Here is a 20,645-nt window from a genome sequence, read left to right as displayed (position 1 = left end):
AGAACATGCAGTCAACAGGGACAGCCACCTATACAAAATGTAAAGGGTACCTGCACCCATGAATAGTTCTATACTGGAAAGCTTGTACGCTAACAGTTCCCTCTTGTTCACCTGCTTTGAGATGGCTTCTCAAATTATTTTCTTTACTGAAGTCACCTGGGTGTCAACACTGAGGAATAATAAATGCGTTTTGAAGTCCATTTTAATGAAAAAGAAAAAAAAAAGGTGTTCAAAAGGTGGTGTTTTTCTGAGACACTCAAGTTGCTTTCATTTATTTTTAAAACTTTCTATCCCGCCTGTCATCTATTCTCAAAGAGCACAGGACTCCACTTTTACAGCAATTTATACCAATTTAAGATTTAAAGTAAGTTTATCTCACTTGGAAGGGCAGGGTATCTTTGTTCTGACATTTCAGAGACTAGAACATCTGCCTACATAATCTTATGCAACTGTCATCGATTTCTGCCCTTGAAAATCATACTTGTAGTTTAGAAAATACCTACTTATATAGTACTGTCTACAATAGCATACTCTTCGCACAGGACAATACACCCAAGGGCAACATATAAATATAGCTTGAATGTATGCTGAAATGGTAAGTTTTCCTTTAGGACAATGCAGAGTATGGCCTGTTCCTTAAACAGAGGGTGAAATCCTGGCAATGCACTTATCACGATGACTTTGCTCAGCCCTCCTTTCAAACGCCAAAGGCAGCAGTAGCTTAACTCCATTCTTCTGGTTCGTGCTTCTGGGGTCAGGAGCATAGCTTTAAACCAAAACTGCACTAGATTTGGAGCTGTTTCAAATGTTTGATTTTGCTCTCGAGTACTGTTTAAGTATTTAACATGAACATGCTTTATTTACACAATTTTAAATGGTCAAACTACATCTGTGAGCCCATACAGCAACAGCTTTTCTAATATTTGAAAGTTTGACCCATTTAAGTATAACAGTGGTACTAGTGCACTCGATATGTAAATGATGTTAGCTGAAGTAACACCTGAAGATTAGTGAGAGGAGTTCTGCTAATAACTGATAACATATCGGTAACATAAGCAACCCAAACCAATTGCAATTTACCATCAAAATGTGACTAAAAGCAGTATTTCACACTATGTATCATAAAATATTACAGTAGTTAGAAACTGGCTAGTATGGAAATTCACAGCATAAGAACCTAACATGGCATATATATATACCTGTATTTACTGTAAGACATAGAAACCTAGCTGGTTCATGCTCTAGGCCATTTTGTCTTTAAATGTAGACAGAAGGCTGGTCCATGCATGATAGACTTTATAGTCTAGACATATATAGCAAGATGCTTTGCAACTTTAAGCATGGAGAATGACATTATTCCTCTTGCGTGCTTAGAAGTGGTGGGCTTAGTGTTTTGTTGGGGTTTTTTTTTTTTCCAACTTTGCAAGAGAAAATAATTATCTCTAGTGTTCCTACACAGTACTAGAAGTGTCAGACTCATCTGAAGAGTTGACAGAAAGCGTCAAGTGTTTAGACTGAAGTGTTCACCATCTGTCTGAGGTTGTGAGCCTGACTGCCACTGAAAAAAAAAAAAGACACCACATGAGACAGTAAGCGAATGAATGCAACTCAGAATTCGGGATAGCAACTATAAATTACAGTTGTCAGGACTATTGTTTACAACGCAACAGTTTTAATTTGGAGTTGCTATATATACTTACATGCTGTTTCTATAGTAACTTCTCCTGACACTCCTTCAAGCCGGGTTCACTTTCAGTTATTGACACATTTCTAGTACGTAGCCTTAGGCTTGGAATTTGATTTTTTTTTTTACATTTTAAATAGTGGCAGTAATACTGTAAATTGTGATGCACCTAACTTGGTTGCTTTTGCAAAAAGTCACGTGATATTGCAACAGACCTCCACTCAGAAAGGAGAAAGGTAATAACTCAGCCAAACAAACTTGTTTTATTTTCACTCTGAACAAGTTACTAGCCATTCAGTTTCCTGCAGGTAACCTGCTTTCTCTAAGGTGTGCAGTTATAACCATTATAACTTTGGAAAACCAAACCCCAGGCAACCTAGACTTGATATTTTTAGAATTACAAGTGTTTACAGGCAATGGACAATTCGTGCTCCTTTTGTTAATACCTAAGTATACAGCCTGCGTAAGTGTAACCTCAGCTCCCCACAGCTCCAAGGAACAGATGGAGAGAGGAAGGATGAAAAGCACTGGATGGGTTTGTGGACTGAATGATCTCCAGTTACTTATAAAACACGCTTTATTTCTACTTTTAATGGCAGTCTACATATCTCTAACCTTTTGGTGACTTCACAAATAACTGTCAGTACTTGGAGTTAGATTTTGAAGGTGTTATTGGGAAAACTGCCCTGCTACGCTTCTCTGCTGATCATGGTGCCTCACTGGTAGTTTTATAGTTCAAAAAGATGCAAGGAGAATGACAGCTATTTTGCAAGTGCCAGGGGTAAAACTATTTTGGAGAATGAACAACATATCCAGTCTCTCATACTTCATACTAGGTCCCCTTCCTAGTATTCTTTGTTTAAAGATGGTTGTCCTCTTGTATTTATAGTTAAGCAGTTCAAGCAGTTTTGGAAGTCTGATAAGGCTTGTTTGGTCCATGAGCAGGGACAGAGGTACTTTCAAGGTCTAGAATAAGTCTATCAGCTTGGAGCTGTTAGCCTTAACAAGGAAACAGGTGAGAAAATACTGTGGTTTAAATGAAACTCACAAGTTGCAACCTGGGGAAGAAACCTGGAATGAATTTGTAGGGGCGGGGGGGAAAAAAAAGCCTGAGAAATAGAGGAAAGATAATCTGTTATAAATGGCATGAATATAACTCATAATCATCTCACAAGTACACAAAAGTACCTGCCTTCCTGGGCAGGTAAAAGAGGGTGACAAGACACCGAGGGTTTACAAGTTCATTTTCATAATAGATAGACGATCTAAATTCAGATCCTTTGGAGATAACTTGAGCTCTAATAAGAGAGAAACAGTTTTCCAAAAATCAGATGTATTGCCTCCCTAGTCTTAATACACCTCAGGAATGTTACTCCTCCCAGGATGAACACTGCACTACGTAACTGGGTCTGATCACGTCTGCATGATCCTTCCTTGGAAGGCTGAACCTTTCACATACGGCTCTGCTCTAAGAGCAGTCTGGCACAGGGCATGATACATAATTCAGGGACTTTTTTTTCTCTACTAAAAGTGGAGAATTCTGCTGCACTGCTTCACAGATAAAACCCTTTCAGATCAAAGCTAAAATCCTAAGTTTGAAAACTAATAAAAAATAACCCCCAAATTACAACTAGTTAATAGTTTAAAATTTCTTTTTAGCAAAAGTATAATTAAAAGATGGTCTTACGAACTTCTCTGATAGTGACGATATTTATCTACATTAAAACAAACACATCATGTCCTACATGTTATTTAAACAAAAGAACAACATGTGGAGAGAGAAGAGTTCATATTTAAGTCACTGAAAGCTTCCCAAGCTACTCTGGACTTAGAGGACAATCAGAGATCTCTCTTCAGCACAGGAAGAGCAGAGAGGGAGACAGCCAAGCAGCACCACAAAGATGGCTGGCGATACCTTCAATCCGAAGCACCCCAAAAGCATGCTTTTGCCTCCCACCACAAAAAATGGCTTTAGAACTGGTTTCACAGAAGTAACAGTATTTAAAAAAAAAACAACAAAACCACAAACAAAAAGATTGCAAGACAAAAAATAAGCAACCTAAAACAACAACAAAAGCCCCAACCCCACATTGTGCTAAGATCCCAACCTATGGAAGTGAGCAGGAAGATAGAAAGAAAGATAAACTCTCCCACACCCCAACTGGTATCATATTTTAGATGATTTTTAGACATTCTTCTGATTTCTGCAGCTTTAGAGCTAGTCAAACAGATGTGGGGCTAAGAAAATCACCACTGATTTTATTAAGGCTTATCATACTTCCCAAGTTCTGCTCCCCCCCATGCCATCCACAAATTTTACACTGGTACAGTATGATAGTTACCAAGGCTCATTTGGGGATTTCCACTGTTCGCTTTTGACTTCACTGTTGTTTACGGAAATTCACATTAGCAGAACCTGGGTTTTATTAGCAGGAATTTTACGTTTATCATATGCAACTTTAAATGTATCATACAATACAACTTCAATTGTTTGAAATCTGTTGTTAGTAAAACACAGAACATTTAGAGATCAGACCAGGAAGAAAGAGGTCTCCTGCACCATTCACGTACGTGGAAATCTCCAAGCTAGACCACAATAAAGTAGCTTCCAGTGTGGGAGTCCACTAGCTGCAAGGAAGAGCATCTTCCTAGCAAGGTGAAGGAGCTTATAGCTTCCAAGTTAGTATCTCTCTATCACACAGACATAGAATTTTACTTAGAGCTAGCTTAGATTTAGAAAAGTGCAGCCTTTTCAATTAGAGACATACAACAACTTGCTCATGCTAAAGGGAAAAAAAAAAATCTGTAGTGACTATTTTCCCATAATTATTCAGTTAAACTTTTAACCCTAAAAACTGATTGGCATTAAAATATTGATAAGAGATCCTCCACCCTGATAATAATTAGTATATTACCTGATGGTATTTCTTCAGTATGTTGTGCATTTCTGCTACATCTTCACTTGTTATAGTTTTGATGATATATCTTTTGTCGTAAGATGTATGAAAGCGGGCACCACTGCGTGCTTGGGAATCATTGGCAAGGGGTGCACTTCTTGTCAATGAATTCTGTCAATTGTTTTAAGACAAAAAAGCATAAAGTCAAACAACATATAAATGCAACTTCTAATTAGAACAAATATAAACCATTTCAATTTACATTTCAATTTACTTTCAAATTTTTTTCAATACATCTGCACCAAGCTGAATACTGAAAAGTATGTAATCACAGACTGCATTATCTTGACAAATCACTTAAATATTCTGAGAACAAAAGAATGTTTGAGGGAAGGTATTGCCCATCAGTTCAAAAGTCATTCTCAATGCTGAATGAGAATTCAATGCACTTCGTTATGTATACATTTTAAGCTTTCAGGAAGAAAACATACAATATTTAAAATACAAAAGGAACACTGTATCACACCACAATAACTATGAACAGAGAATTCATCTGTAGTAACAATATCACTTTAAAACTGAGCAGGATTTGCTCGAGCCAGTGTGACCCAATACTTAAAAAAAAAAAAAAAAAAAAATCACAGCTAGATTCCTGAGTTCTAGTACCAGAGCTATTCCAATGATTTCATATCTAGTGCTAAGCAAGTAATATTATCGTACTGTACCTGCTTTGGTAAAATACACCCTCCTTCCTTACAGACTCAAGAAGATTAGTTAATGACTGTATAGTAGGTAGAAGAAAAACTGCTGTAGATTAGTGACCATTTTTAGACTGAAGCTTGAGACTACTTGCGCAAAAGAAGCGGCCTGCTTTTTCCAGAACGTAAGTAGCGTTCACATTAGATTTCTTTATATTTACAAACAGTAAAAATAAATTAGATTAAGTGTAACGACTTGCTTTTGGCCGAAATTATCTTTCTTTACCAATAAGAGTTTATGGCAATTGTTACATACTTGAATTACACCATTATTATTTTTTAAAATAAGTAGTAACAGCAGCAGAATAGCCATGAGAAAACACAACAATGTTCTTAAACCTCATGGGTACATCCATAAAAGTGGGCCCACGTTCTGAAAAGGTTAAACAAGTTAAATACAAGCTGTTGGAACACCTCTATGTTTATAAATACACCTGCCATACCTATTCAGTGTATCTATGGCAGTAGCAAACCCCAGCTCCTGCTATCATTCCTCACTGGACCGTAGTGCACAAACAGCTGTTGCTAAATTGAAATACACTTTCCCCCTTCCACAATTACATGGTGTAACATTTGCCCTGCTCAGAAAAAAGATATTTTCACAGGATACGCAGATTCCAGTGACACAAGCTCAGTAATTTTTATAAAACAATACCCTCAACCAAGAGGTGAGGACAGCTATGGCCCCAGTTTAAGAAAGCACTTGAACATGTATAACAAGCCCTCAGCATAGTTAAATCTTACCCTAAATGTGAAATCAGCTTAATATGAAATAAAAATATTTTCCCACAAGGTTACTTTGTCACCTGAAATACTCAGGAACAGTAGGGATAACAGTAAACAACCTAAAAATCAAACAGCTCTACAAGGTCTTATTAGAATGAAAACCTTAGTTACGACACTTAAGAAAAATAACTCTGTGCACGCTTCTTCTGGTATGTTTCTAGGCTTGTGCAATGAACTAGAATCTTTACTAGCGCCTACGATAAAGCCATGTCTTTCTCCATTATCCTCTCTACTTATGACAGAAAGGAAGGGCGTGGATGCTTCCCTAATATTTATAAATACACAATTCTCCCAGACTGATCAGAACAAGAGTTTTAGGGACAAACACTGCAGCCTCAGTTCCTTCTCTGCGTTGGCTTTTGGACAGTCAATTTTAATAGATGCGAGTACCGATACATCGGTACTTCACATGATATGGAAGATACCAGAGAAGAGAATTTAAGTATTGCTGCAGTTTTCTTTCCCTGTTTTCAAGGAAAGAAAAATTAATTTCCCACCATTCCACCACTGAAATGCTTCTGTGTACTGATAAAAGAGAACCAGTATCACAAATGGATCAAACTTTCTTAATTTTCAAATTGAATTGTAAATAGATTTAGTCGTAGCAACCACCCTCTGTAGAAACTCTCTCTGTTCTCAGGTCAGGGCTTGACTTTGTTTCCAGGGCATATATTTAACAGTTTAAGATGAAGAACTGATAATAGAAATTTAAAAAAAATAGTGCAAATTCAGTTACCTTCATCACAGACTAGAAAATATAAAGTAACATACTTTTAATTTTGAAAAAAGCTAAAGCATAGGTAATTGTTAGTGTATGTGGTCGATTAAGCTATTGCTAAATTATTAGGCTGTAATTCAACGCGCAATAATAAAGGCTACTAGGTAATTATTTGTTATTTTTCCCAGCAGAAGAAGATTCATTATTCTGAGGTTAACTTCTCCAATAAAGCAGTAACCACAGCTTTCTGAATGTTTTTTTCCCAGGGAATCGTAGTCTTCAAACTGTAAACCATGGGGTGTATACAACCATGGGGTGTATATAACTGTGAAAGCAATTAACCTGGGAGGAGACTTGAGTTGTTTTGTGTGTTGGGTGTCTGGCAGGGATTTGGTAGCAGAGGAGGGGGCTGCCAGCATGGCCCCTGTAAGCAGCTTTGAGAAAGCTCCTCACTCCACCCCTGCTCCACGTTGGCCCTGCCTCTGGCCAAGGTTGAGCCAATTGGTGCCTCTGAGATAAAGGTATTTTAGAGGGGAAACCTGTTGAGCAAGGGCCTTTTGCTTTGGGAGCTCTCTTGTTTTGCAGGGGAGTAGGACAGAGGGAGAGACAACCCATGCAGACAGCCAGGTTAGTGAGGAAGGGTTTGGGGAGACACCCTGGAGCATCCATTTCCCTTTGGCCTGTGACGAGATGGCAGGCTGAGTCCCTGCAGTCCTCAGAGATCAGCAGTGGAGAAAAGTTCCATTTGCAGCCCGTGGAGGAGCCCATGCTGGAGCAGGGAATTAATCTCGAAAAAGGCCGTGACCCTGAGGGAGACCCACACAGGGATGGTTTGCCACTGGGAGAACCACTGCCCTTGGGAGACCCCTGTACTAGCTGGAGGAGTTCACGGAGGGCTGTCTCCTGTGGGAGGGACACCACATTGCCACAGGGAAGGACTGTGAGAAGCGTTTTCTTTGAGGAAGGAGTGACAGAAGGAACATGGAGTGGAGTGGACTGGGACTGACCGCAACCCTCATCCTCAGCTCCCCCCATGCTGCATGGTGGGAAGGAGGTAGCAAAATTGGTCCCAGGAAAGAAGGGAGGGCCAAGGGGAAGATGTATTTAAGGTCCTGTTGGGATTTTCCCCCCAATGTCCTATTCTGATTCCATTGGTAATTTGGTAGTGATTTTATTGTTTAAATTAAATTGATTTTGTTTCCCCAAGTCAAGTCTGTCTTTTGCCTGTGACTGTAACTGGTGAGTGAGCCCTCCCTGTCCTTTGTCTTGTCCTTTAAGCCTTTTGTTGTATTTTTTCCTTCTTGGAGAGAGAGCGCAGCTCTGTGATGCTTGGTTGCCAGCTGGTTTTAAACCATGATAAACTGCAAAAAAGTGTACTTGCTAGTCTGTCACTGAACCTCTGAAGGAAGGAAAGAGGGAAGGTAGGAAGGAAGAATTGAACTACCATTATCCTACAAAATTTTAAATACTCTTAAGGTATATTTTAACACTCTTCACCAAAAGACTTGACAGATTTGAGTGAAGTTCAGACCTGGTAGTATTCAGTAAGAATGCAGAATCTTTCTAGCAATGCCTTAACTGAGATATAACATGTGGGAGATGCTTCATCTCTGTACTTTTCAGTTGCTGAAGCTCAGTTACGAATTCCATGGCCAGAAAGGGACAAAAATACCCAATTCTGACTTAAAACCTGCCAAACGCTATTCCTATAACTATGTGCTCTTTTAAATTACAACTGTCTCCTTTAGCCTTTGCAAGCACTATTTGTACAGGAGAGCTCTTCTAAGTGTTAGGCCTTAAAATAAAGCTCTTCCTGCTTTCCAGTAACCTCCTGTCATCCCATTGTGAACCAAGAATATGTAACGTACAGGTATACTTATGAAGTAACCCATCAAAGCAAACAAATTTATTCCCCATGATGGAATAAGATGTAGGGGGAAACATAGCGACAAAGGAGGAAGAAAAGCTCAAGGTATTTAGAGCTGCCTTTGCCTCAGTCTTAAATAGTAAGATCAATTGTTCTGTGGGTACCTAGACCCATGGACTGGAAGACAAGGATGGGGAGCAGAATGAAGCCCTCATAATCCAAGGGGAAATGGTCAGCAACTTGTGACATCATTTAAACACTCAAGTCTATGAGGCCAGATGGAACCCACTCAAATGTACTGAGGGAGCCGGTAAAGTGCTCACCAAGCCACTTCCCACCATACATCAGCATTCCAGGCTACCTGAGGAGGTCCCAGTTGACCGGAGTTTAGCAAATACAACACCAACTTACAAGATGGACCAGAAGGGAGATCCAGGGAACTATAAGCCTGTCAGTCTGACCTTAGTGCCGGGGAAAGTTATGGAGCAGGTCATCACACAGCAGGTACCGGACAATCAGACAATCAGGCCCAGTCAGCATGGGTTTATGAAAGGCAGGTCCTTCTTGACTAACCTGATCTCCTTCTGTGACAAGGTGACCAGCTTAGTGGACTAGGGAAAGGCTATGGACATTGTCTACCTAGACTTTAGAAAAGCCTTTGACACCTTTTCCCCACAGCATTCTCCTGGAAAAACTGCCTGCTCATGGCTTGGACGGGTGTACTCTTCACTGGATAAAAAAACTGGCTGGACAGCCAGGCCCAAAACAGTGATGGAGGATGGAGTTAAATCCAGTTTGCAGCTGGACACAATGGGTTTATGAAAGGCAGGTCCTTCTTGACTAACCTGATCTCCTTCTGTGACAAGGTGACCAGCTTAGTGGACTAGGGAAAGGCTATGGACATTGTCTACCTAGACTTTAGAAAAGCCTTTGACACCTTTTCCCCACAGCATTCTCCTGGAAAAACTGCCTGCTCATGGCTTGGACGGGTGTACTCTTCACTGGATAAAAAAACTGGCTGGACAGCCAGGCCCAAAACAGGGATGGAGGATAGAGTTAAATCCAGGTTGCAGCAGGACACAAGCCGTATTGCCCAGGGCTCATTATTAGGGCCACTGCTGATCAATGTCTTTATCAATGATGTGGATGAGGGGATCAAATGCACCCTCAGTCAGTTTTCAGATGACACCAAGGTAGGTGGATGTGTTGCTCTGCTTGAAGGTTGGGAGGCTCCAGAGAGAGATCTGGACAGGCTGGATCAATGGACCAAGGGTAGTGGTACGAGGGGCACAAAGGTTCCTGGGGTGGCGGGTCAACAGCCACCTGAACAGGAGCCAGCAGTGTGTCCAGTGGCATCCTGGCTTGTACCAGAAACAGCATGGCCAGCAGGAGGAGGGAAGTGATTTTCCCCCTTGTACTTGTCCCACTGATTAGGCCACACGTTGAGTACCGTGTCCAGTTTCAGGCCCCTCCCTGCAAGAAGGACATTGAGGTGATGGAGCATATCCAGAGAAGAGCAACGAAGCCGGTGAAGGTTCTAGAGCACAAGTCTTACGAGGCACAGCTGAGGGAACTGGTGGTGTTTAGTCTGGAGAAAAAGAGGCTGAGGGGAGACCTTATCACTCTCTACAACTACCCGAAAGGAGGCTGTAGTGAGGTTGGGATCAATCTGTTCCAAGTAACAAGTGATAAGATGAGAGGAATTGAACAACAGTTGTTACTAAAAAGAAAGAATTAAATATTACTCCTTTTATCATGCTTCTTTCATCATGATTCAGACTAGAGAGAAAAATAGAAACGAGACAGACTCAAATAGAAATTAATAAATTTAGTAATATTTTACATCAACTGGAGGAAACCTTGTAATATCACTGACTTTTTACTGATTCACGGTTTTTCCAGCAATAGCTTTTTTCCTAGTGGAAATGAATTCTGCCTGATTGCTAACTATAATGTCAAGTTAATTTGCAAATGCAACTACCATACTGAAAGCGTTGTTAACAAGAGGCTATAATACATCTGTAGATAATTATTTAGCACACACTTTGCTGTTCCTTAATGCTTTAATGGGTTAGAAATGGTGGTGCATTTATTTTTTAGTAATGGTTATTTCATTATTAGTTATCTACATCAAGCTTCATTAAGAATGCATACAGCCATCATTTTACCATGTGCATATTAATTTGTTAGAATAAACCAACCAACTTTATGGTAAGCAGCACCTCTCCATACACGCACAGGTAACCCAAATGCCCTCTCTACAATACTCTCTCCAGTAATAAATTAAGAGTTTAAGATCAGAGGTTTAAACATGTTTAAGACAAAAACAACCTCTAATTAAACAACCTCTTTGACACTGTATTTTTCACTAATTCTCCACTCTTGTGGTAAGTCTGTTAATATAATGGTCTTTTCAGACACAGAACGTAGTTCCTTTGAACTTTTAAAGAAGGCAGAATATGCAGGACATCGCTAATATTACTACTTAATGTGCTTTCCTTCGATATTTGCATAAGTTTATTAAATAAGTATGGTTTAAAAAGCTGAAAAAACCAAAACCAACTACATGTTATTGTGCTGATTACTAGTAATTGCATTACCACTTTCTGGTGCTGATAAATGCACGGCTGACTTCTGTCTGTGGGCAGTTTTATTTGTAATGGTTAACTCACTTCTGTGAGCAGAGAAAAGTTCAAACTCCTTCTAAAGTAAAGCTTCTGGGTACCATGCAAAATACCTTACCTCTCACCTGTACTAGTTCTATTTGTTTATGGTTAGAATCAGTCTTCAACAAAATACATATACTGTTGCCTGATCATGACAACAATGAATCTTTAAGTAAAGAGATGACAAGAATTGGCCTGCATTGGTAAGTCATCATTAGCAAGTAAGATTAAGGAACAGCTTCACTAAAAGGGTCAAACTAAGAGTAATTTAGGGTCTTCAAAGAGGAAACAATATGGCTATTTAAAACCACTAACAGCCTTCCCTTTTGATGTAGGTGAAGCTAACTTACCTGTTTTACCCAGACTCTCAAGAGGAAATCAAAGCTATTTTGTGCCCTATTCAACCATGCTAAATACTAACAAATACATATATCAGAAGTGAAGAGATTCTTTTTTGGAAAACATTTCTCTTTTGAGTTAAGTTTCTCTTTTAAGTCAAGTTTAAGACACAAAATGGCCAAGAAGGTCCTACACTTAAGTCAGTTTGAAGCACTACCACTAGCAAACCTGTAACTGATAAGACATCTCAGATAAAAATATCAGTAACACCACACGTGAAGTCCAGTATCTTCACACCACAGAGACTGTGGAACATTTGTGGGGTTCTCTTAAAATTAGACTTTAGATGTATCTGGATAACTAAAAAAGTTTAACTTATTCTGGAGTTACCTGATCCAAATTTTTAAGTTAATTTTCTTCATCTCAATGCAGACAGGCTGAAAAGATGTGTTTACTTGAATTGTCCTGCTCTGTAGTTCAGACTGCTATCAGATGCACTGCATAGACTTGTCTTACTATCAAAAGCAGTTTTGTGAGACTGTACATGGAAAACACTCCTATGATTCGGATTACTTTTGCCAGAACACATGGCTAAATTTCAGTGATGATTTGTAAAAGAGTAAGATGTCTTGAAAGAAAGCCTGATGTAACCTGCCTAAGGGACAGTGTAGGGCTTTTCCTCTGCTTCCTTGTTCAGCACTACACTCAGCTATGGGAGAGCCATCACCATTCCCAGCAACAGTATCTCCTTATTCGGTGAGGTATCTACAGTGGACTGGGAAGAAAATAAAGAATTACACTCAAGCACCTCCCTTTTTCAAAACAAAAATATAAGCAGGGTTGAGGGAGGTGGAAGGGAGAGACAGATCATCACAAATACCAGATTGAATTCGCTCTGGCTCTGCTTCTTAATTAGGGGAAAACTAAGTGGAATACAAACAGATGGAAACGAGCTGCTCCTCACTTAGCACAGATCTATGAGCCACAAAGCCAGAACAGGGAAGATATCCCTCAGATACATATATATAAAAGCAAAATCCAAATGCCTGACTCTCACCCTCCAAAAGATATCGGTTTGATGATCTAACAACCCTTTTACCATCACTTACTGCTACTACATAGCACTTCCATATTATGTCGGGAACCCAGAGAATGCACAGCTAGCTGCACCACCTTGGTGCATTAGTCAAAAAATTAATAAAAGTCACCTGCTAATGCTATAGCATCAGTGAGCACAAAAAGTAGAGAGGGTCTCACTGCCCTGTCCCCTCAGTTTTTCCCAGCCTTCTCCAGCTCTGCCATGGTGTGCCTTGGTCCTCTGGCACAATTAAAACATCTGTCAACCACTCATGTCCTGTTCCACGGAACAGCTTCACTTAGCAACTCACTGCAAGTCTCCTGCTCTGAGTGTGTGTGTTCTGTCAATTCCCCATCCACTTCTCACTTGTGAAGTTTTAATCTTGTGCCTGCTGGTTTTTTCTTTTTGTCTCAGGAGAAAGAAAAGGTTTTATACTATTAAGGTGTGAATACTGTTATGAGGTCATTTAAATTACTTGTGTAATTACTTATACAACTGAAGACACATTTAATGTGTCAAAGATACCTCTACTAGATAAATTTCTCTTTCACATACCTCCCCCTCTCTCACAATAGTTTCCCTCAGAAATCAGCAGCTGGAAGTCTCACTGCCCTTACATAAATCAACATAAAAAATATCACATGCATTGCACTCAGTAGCAGGCAACCAGATATACTCATCTGGTCTTCAGAGCTGAGAGGCTACAAATCAAAGAATCTGTCACATACCACAGAATTAATTTCTGATAAAATGATAAAAGATACAGCTTTAAATATAAATGGGTAAAAGCCGCACCACTAACTAGTATTTCATTTCGTGAAGAGTTATTGATACAAAAAGTTAACCGAAACACCTAAATTACATGTCATCATTTCACCCAAGAACAGCATATTCTTCAGCAAATTAAGTGAAAGGTTAATTAGTTTTACTACAGATCAACTCTCTTCCCTCAGCATCTCTTTCCCAAACTCTCAGCAATCTGCACAGTTTTATTTCCTACAGTAAATATATATTAGGTAAGGAATACGTTTTTTTCCCACAGGTGCTCTTACACAGTTCTTTGAAGTTCACAGGGGCTTTTCTGGAGCCTTCAACAGTATTTCATGAACTAGAAACCAACAAAACTGCTACCCATTAGAAGCCATTTCATTTTACTTAGCCATTCCTAATCTGAACTCCAATCTCTGCTTTTGGTCAAGGAACAACTTTCAGAAGGGCAGTCTTGATTTTTCCAACTTCAAAAGACTAAGATTCGCTACTGTAGTTTTTCTAGCATTTAATACGTGTTGCTGAAAAGGCGAGGCTAATTTTGAATTTGAATTGTTTCCTTTTCCGGTCACCCCAATTTATTCTTTCCTAAAGTATCTGGTATTGTTTTTCCGCAAGGATACTCACATACTAACGTCTCAATTCTAATTTTTGCAAGTGCACCAGGTCAAACTCTGTCACTCCCACCACAAGGCATTATGTCCTTAAGTTCCTTTGAGGGCATTTTTCTGTATTTTTTTCTATATCCAAATTTTCAACATCCTTTTTAAAGATCACTAGCACCAAAACTATACATAGTATTAGCTTCAGATATAAAATAAACAGATGCTAAAAAAAGTTAGAACTCTTTCTGGTCTCATTTTATACTTCCCAATTTATCCACCCAAGGGTGCAGTTACTCCTAGTCAGTAGCTAGTGCTAAATCCTTGTCCTCATTGACTTCTTGTTCCTTCTTAGAGCTACCACCTCCCTGAATGCAGCCTTCACCTCTGTAGTTCTGCACTCCTTTTTATCTATATAACTATTTATCTGTCTGTATTAAAAGGAACCTCATTTGGACAGGTTCAGAATGCCAGATGATCAAAGTGGATTTTGTACAAAATCCTCGTCTTTATCCCACTTTGCCATTTGGATGGATTTTGCATCTTCTGCAAGTTTTCACTACATGAAATGTCAATTGCTCATTGACAACTAAATTTTGACTGTTGTCATTTAGTAAACTACAATTTACGTAATTTATTATAAAGCCCCACAATAATTGGCATTTTAAAAACAACAAAATTTTAAAAGTCACAAAGTAGTTGGCTTGATATTTTGTAAGAGGCGTTCTCAAGAGCCCTTACAAGTCAGCTAAAACATCACCTTAATGCTTTATCTCTTTGAAGTCTATTTTCTACCTTGCACATTTGCCAATAAAAACAGCAGTTACTGTAATTAAGTAACAGTAATGATATTATTGATAATGCTGGTTATACCAACAGCCAATATAAAAAAAAAAGTAAACTCTTTTCCAGAAAGACTTTGGTTGTTTCTAAGAGCAACAAGTTAAGCTGTTTGGAGCCGTTTTTTCCAACTGAAACCTTTTTTTGTGAGGAAAACACATGGAGCAGAGCCACTGAAGTACAGGAAAAGCTTGTCCCCTTGCTCCCTCCAAAACCACAAGCTGTTAGTATAACTGGCCAAGTATTGCCTTCTTCAAAGATGAACTGATGGTGAGGCTCTTCCTCCACTGCCCACTTTGCTTAAAACATTCACAGCACAGATATTTATCTCCACAGTAGGAGGCCAAGGATTAGCCACAGCCTCCAAGAGGGCGAAGAGATTTAAAGGTCAATTTAATTAGCTCATTCTAATCTCTTACATGTCTAACGTAAATGTCATTGTTTTCTAACTGCTATTTTAGCAGACAAGATTATATTTTCGAAACTTTGAACATGAACTATGTGTTGGATGTAACACAAATGCTTCATGTAGCTAATCTAAAAAGGGAGCCTAATAAAAAAAACCCCTCACTGAGTCAGAGCTTTTTCTAAAAAAATACAGAAAAAGGGCAACAGGAAAATTCTGGTGATAAAGCATGGAGGGCTTTAGAAGAACAGCAGTCTTTTAAACTGACTGGCTTAACGGCTTCTCATTGATTTAAATCCCTTCCCATTTTGTGATGTCTGGACAAAGATAAACAACGGTTTCTGGTACTGTGATCTCATCTGAAAGTCGTGGAACGCTTAAAATGAGCTTCAGAAGTCCAACATACCCTAAAGACAAATCAGATGGCATCCCAGGCTATTTAAGAGTGCCTCTGGGCAAGCTTTGCATGAACAAATAGACAAAAACAAGTGCACAGATGATGTGCTGTGATGACTGAAATCATAGGTCAGTGGAAAAGCCTGGCAGTGCTTCGCTGCTGTTAGAGAATTACGTACCAATGGTCTGGCAGTTCTGTGACAGCAGTTACAGTGGTGCTGCCTGGCCCATGCACAGCTTTTCATGAAGACAAGCTTATGGCACTCCTATGGTGGGTTGACCCTGGCTGGATGCCAGGTACCCACCAAAGCTGCTCTATGACTCCCCTCCTCAGCTGGACAAGGGAGAGAAAAATAAAACAAAAGGCTTCTGGGTTGAGATAAGGGCAGAGAGATCACTCACCAATTACCATCAGGGGCAAAACAGACTTGACTTGGGGGAAATTAACTTAATTTATTATCAATCAAATCAGAATAGGGTAATGAGAAATAAAAGTTAAATCTTAAAACACCTTCCCCCCACTTCTCCCTGAGCTTAACTTTACTCCTGATTTCTCTACCTCCTTCCCCCAGTAGCAGAGAAGGACAGGGAATGGGGGTTGCAGTCTGTTCCTCTGCTTCAGCATAAGGCCCCCACCAACAGGGGACAGTTCTTTACAAACTTCTTCAATGTGAGTCCTTCCCACAGGCTGCAGTCCTTCAGGAACAGATTGTTACAGTGTGGGTTCCTCATGGAGCACGAGTCCTGCTAGAGAACCTGCTACAGCATGGGCTCCTCTCCTGCACAAGGCTACTGGTCCTGCCAGGACCCTGCTCCAGCACAGGTTTTCCACAGGGTCACAAGCCCCCTTTGGGCATCCATATGCTTCAACCTGGGGTCCTCCATTGGCTGCAGATGGATATATGATCCACTATTAACCTCCGTGGACTGCAGGTGGGGGGCAGTCTGCCTCACCATGGTCTTCACCATGGGTTGCAGGGTTTCCAGGCTCCTATGCCTGGAACACTTCCTCCCCCTCCTTCACGTACCTTGGTGTCTGCAGAGTTGTTGCTCTCATATTTTCACTCCTCTCTCTGGCTGTAATTGCACACTTTTGTTCTTCCCACCCCCCTTTTCTGAAATATGTCTTCCCAGAGGTGCTACCACTATTGCTGATGGGCCAGCAGTAGGTCTGCCTTGGAACTGGCTGGCATTGACTCTGTCAGACATGGGGGAAGTGTCTAGCAGTTTCTCACAGAAAACATGCCTGTAGCCCTCCCACTACCAAAACCTTGCCCTGAAAACCAAATAAATCCCCCCAACCTTTTTTCTTTTTACAAGACCTCAGGAATCATGGATATGGATGAATTAGACGTGGATTACTGATTAAGAAGCATATCAGAAAGAGAGTGTCATAAAATTGGACATAGATGCTCCAAGTTTTTTTGCCATAATTTGAAACAAGCAGCCCAACAGTGTTCAGGACAGTGGTTTTTGTCAGTGATTTCTAGAAAGGCAAAGCGCTAGAAGAAGCAGAAGCACCCAGAGATGTCTGATCTCATCATGCAGAGGTGGGCAGGTAAGACTTCTGGGTTTACTTTGTATGCTGTCACCATGCATTCTACCATTGCCACTGAGCAGGTTCGTCTCTGGAAACACTTATGAGGAAACATGATGAGGAAACACTGGTCTCCAACACATGTTCAAGAAGCCTGGCATGCAGCAAAGCTTACCTGACTGGTACCATACACTGAAGTACGTTCAGTGGTATGACCTCCCCTTGCCTTTGGCAGCTGTATGGACAATACTGTACAATGATTTCTCGCCAGCTCAAAGGCAGGGCTCTCAAAAGACCAATGGTGAATATCATGGGACCTCCAAAAGACAAAAACAGGACACCACTGGTCCTGTGGTACACTCGTCAGAAACAGAGTCCCTCCTATGATCTGGCTAAGAAGTTGATGTACACACTATGGACACCTATGAACATTAATAAGCAAACTGTGTTCAGGGAGTGAGTAGTGTGGTGAAAGACACCTTCCTACCACTACTGTCTATGCCCATGTCAAACGAGATGTCAGCAGTTCTGAAAAAATGAAAGTCCATTTGGTATCCACAAACTTTATAGTCTGCTACAGGAACCTCACCTGACAGATGACCTCAAGGACTTCTCATGCGCTGACAGACTTCACATGCTAAAATCACCAGCAGAGGAATTTTCAAGACAGTTCTTGCTTCCAGGACTTTTAAAATGCATTTTATTAAACATTCAATGATAACGCTCTTAGGAAGAAGATCCAACTCCTAACATAGTTGTTGCTGACATGTTTATTGCTAACCTTGTTGTCTATACTTTAATGCTAGAAGTGGCTTGTTCCTTCCCAAACCAAATGCCAATAAATGGAGGGATGAATTTCAGTGCAGAAGCACCAGAGCGCTCTGATTATTATTAGTTTCACTGAAAAAATGTACCATCTTAGATTGTAAAATAGTTTCTAAGCTCTTACTATAGTGCCTTAGGATTGGATAAGTCAGAGAAAACGAGCAAAAATATTCATAGGTTGAGAAGAATCTTGGTGATTTCAAGTTTAGATACTTAAAAAGAAAACTATATTGACGGCTGACTTCTGAAAAATGAACCTAGAATTTGCATTACTTTCCTGATGCCATATTAGAGTATGGACTATAAATCTTTCTGCAGAGAAAACTGTGAGAGATATCAAAACCAAAGGAGACACCCATATCAGAACTGAAAAATAGGAGTTCATACAGTTAAGGAAATTGCTTAAAAGCAGGAATTCTTGATTTTCATTTTAGATTTCTATCTTTCAAATGGAAAAATTCAGAGAGAAATAGTAAGTATCTCTAAATTAAAAGAACGTATAGACCATCTGCTGAAAGTTCTTTATGAATTCTTTGTCCTGTACAGACAGGCAAAGCCAGATCTGAACATGTCTCTTATAACACTGAGTACTAAAACTTCAAGGGAAATCTGTTGTGCTCTCCCCCATCTCCAGCAGAAGGCTCATTAGGTACACTGGGACATTGGCACCCTCTGGTATGAGCAATTGTATTTTATTGGGCAAGAACCCAGTCTCCCTCTTTTCCCTAGCAGAATCCAGATGTGGGAATCATCAATAACTTTAAGCAAGAACAGATGTGTTGGAGCATAGTAAGTTTCCCTTTCCAGGGCAAGAGCAGCAGAAGCATTTGTAACAGCAGTAGATGCCTTTTTTTTTCTAGAGTTTGCTGTGGGGGTGTGTCCCGGTTTGAGCTAAACTTCCTGGTTTGAGCTGAAACTTCCTTGTTTTGAGTTCCGGTCCAATATAACTATTCCCTGCAGTATGATAATTCCGCATTTAATTGGTTAAGGGAGTCAGGTGCAGTGTTACATGTTAAGGTTATAAAGCGACACGCAGGGTGTTAAGATAGCTGCTTGCCTGTTAATATCTCAAATTTGCATTTTACAGAAGCTAGTCCTATAATTCTTCTGACAGAATTGTACTCTTGGTTTTGTACGGTAAGAAATTAGTTCAACTGAGTTGAAAAGGAACTCCTGGAGTTACCACAGCTACCCCATATAATCTGTGAAAAGAGAGGCCTTTCGGTAGAATGACCTTTGCAAAACCGATGTCTAATGCTGAGAGGAAACACAGAAATTAAAAATGAACACAGAAATTAAAAATGAAATTTAGGACTGTAGTGAGGGATTTACTTTACAACACCTGTTTTCTAATCCATTTTTTTCTTTTCTAGTAGGAACAGTTAACACTCAAGTATTTTCCAAGAGGATCTTAAGAGTTAAAGATTCTTTTTCAACGAAATAAGAAAACATTAACAAAAATACAAGATCAAGATAATTTACCCTATCAAGGCAAAGTCTGTCATTACCTAACGTTCCGACTTGTGAAACTACTGTGACACTTTAATCTGAGATCTGTATGTACTGGTAACATCCAAGAGCACACAGCCAAACAATCTCTCCTTTTGATAATTTATAATCTATGTAAGTGGTTAAAATGATTTAAAAGTTTTTCTATTATTCAAATGCAATTTTGATTCATACTAACTAGTCATCACTTGTATTCCCCTTTCTAAGGCAAAACCAGCCAGATCATTTAATTTGATGCAATAAATAACTTCGTAATATGCGATCACCAAGAAGGAAGATCAGTGTCTAACAAAAAATTTTTTTTTTGACATAAGAACAGTTTCTTAACCTAGCTTGAAACCTTAATTTTCCATTAAGTTTCTACAGGCAACTTTTGAATAAAACGCAAGCTTTAACTGACTTCATGTTATATTTTCCACATTGCTGTCCGTAATAAAGGACCAATCACAAAACCCCCTCACTATTAGCAACCACACATGTATCTCCATGACGCTTTAATCCTAGTTCAGTACTAATCAAAATGTCTCTTGGACATGCCCAACTATGAACAACAGAGAGATGTAGGACAGATTACCAAATATGCTTCAAAAGAAGGAGTCGGTTTTCATCATGTGATGGAAGGGAGTCCATTACAGGAATTATAATTGTCATTAATAGAAAAGGCTTCCTGTGAGGCAGGAACCATATACAGTTTAAGGAATTTCTGTGACTCTAATGTCAGACTACTTGAAGGAAAACCCCTGTATTTTATGAGATTTAAATCTCTCTACAGGGATAAGAGGAGATATCTGTAAGAGAAGATCCCTATATTAACTGTTCCATATGTGAACTAAGCCTATGCGTTAAGCAGTCCACAAAATTACTGTACAAAGTGAACAACACAATGCCAATAATTATAATGAGTACAGGCCAGTAATTAGGGAGTATGCTACCAAATTCTTTTCATGAGGTAGGACTTTTTTTAGTCTT

At 39.6% G+C, this 20,645-nt stretch overlaps 1 protein-coding gene across 1 annotated transcript in view; it reads right to left on the bottom strand.

The window, feature by feature from the left end:
* Positions 1 to 20,645, bottom strand: part of PIP4K2A (phosphatidylinositol-5-phosphate 4-kinase, type II, alpha) — a 51,378-nt gene that overhangs the window by 27,958 nt on the left and 2,775 nt on the right. The window contains exon 3 of the mRNA XM_010140074.1: positions 4,600 to 4,752. Within this exon, the coding sequence (XP_010138376.1) occupies positions 4,600 to 4,752 (153 nt within the window). The remainder of the gene's footprint in view (positions 1 to 4,599; positions 4,753 to 20,645) is intronic.

Source organism: Buceros rhinoceros, unplaced genomic scaffold, assembly GCF_000710305.1.
Source record: "Buceros rhinoceros silvestris isolate BGI_N320 unplaced genomic scaffold, ASM71030v1 scaffold2080, whole genome shotgun sequence".
Taxonomy (NCBI): domain Eukaryota; kingdom Metazoa; phylum Chordata; class Aves; order Bucerotiformes; family Bucerotidae; genus Buceros; species Buceros rhinoceros.
Note: the sequence above shows the minus strand (reverse complement) of the source record. Positions and strands in the feature narration are given on the sequence as shown.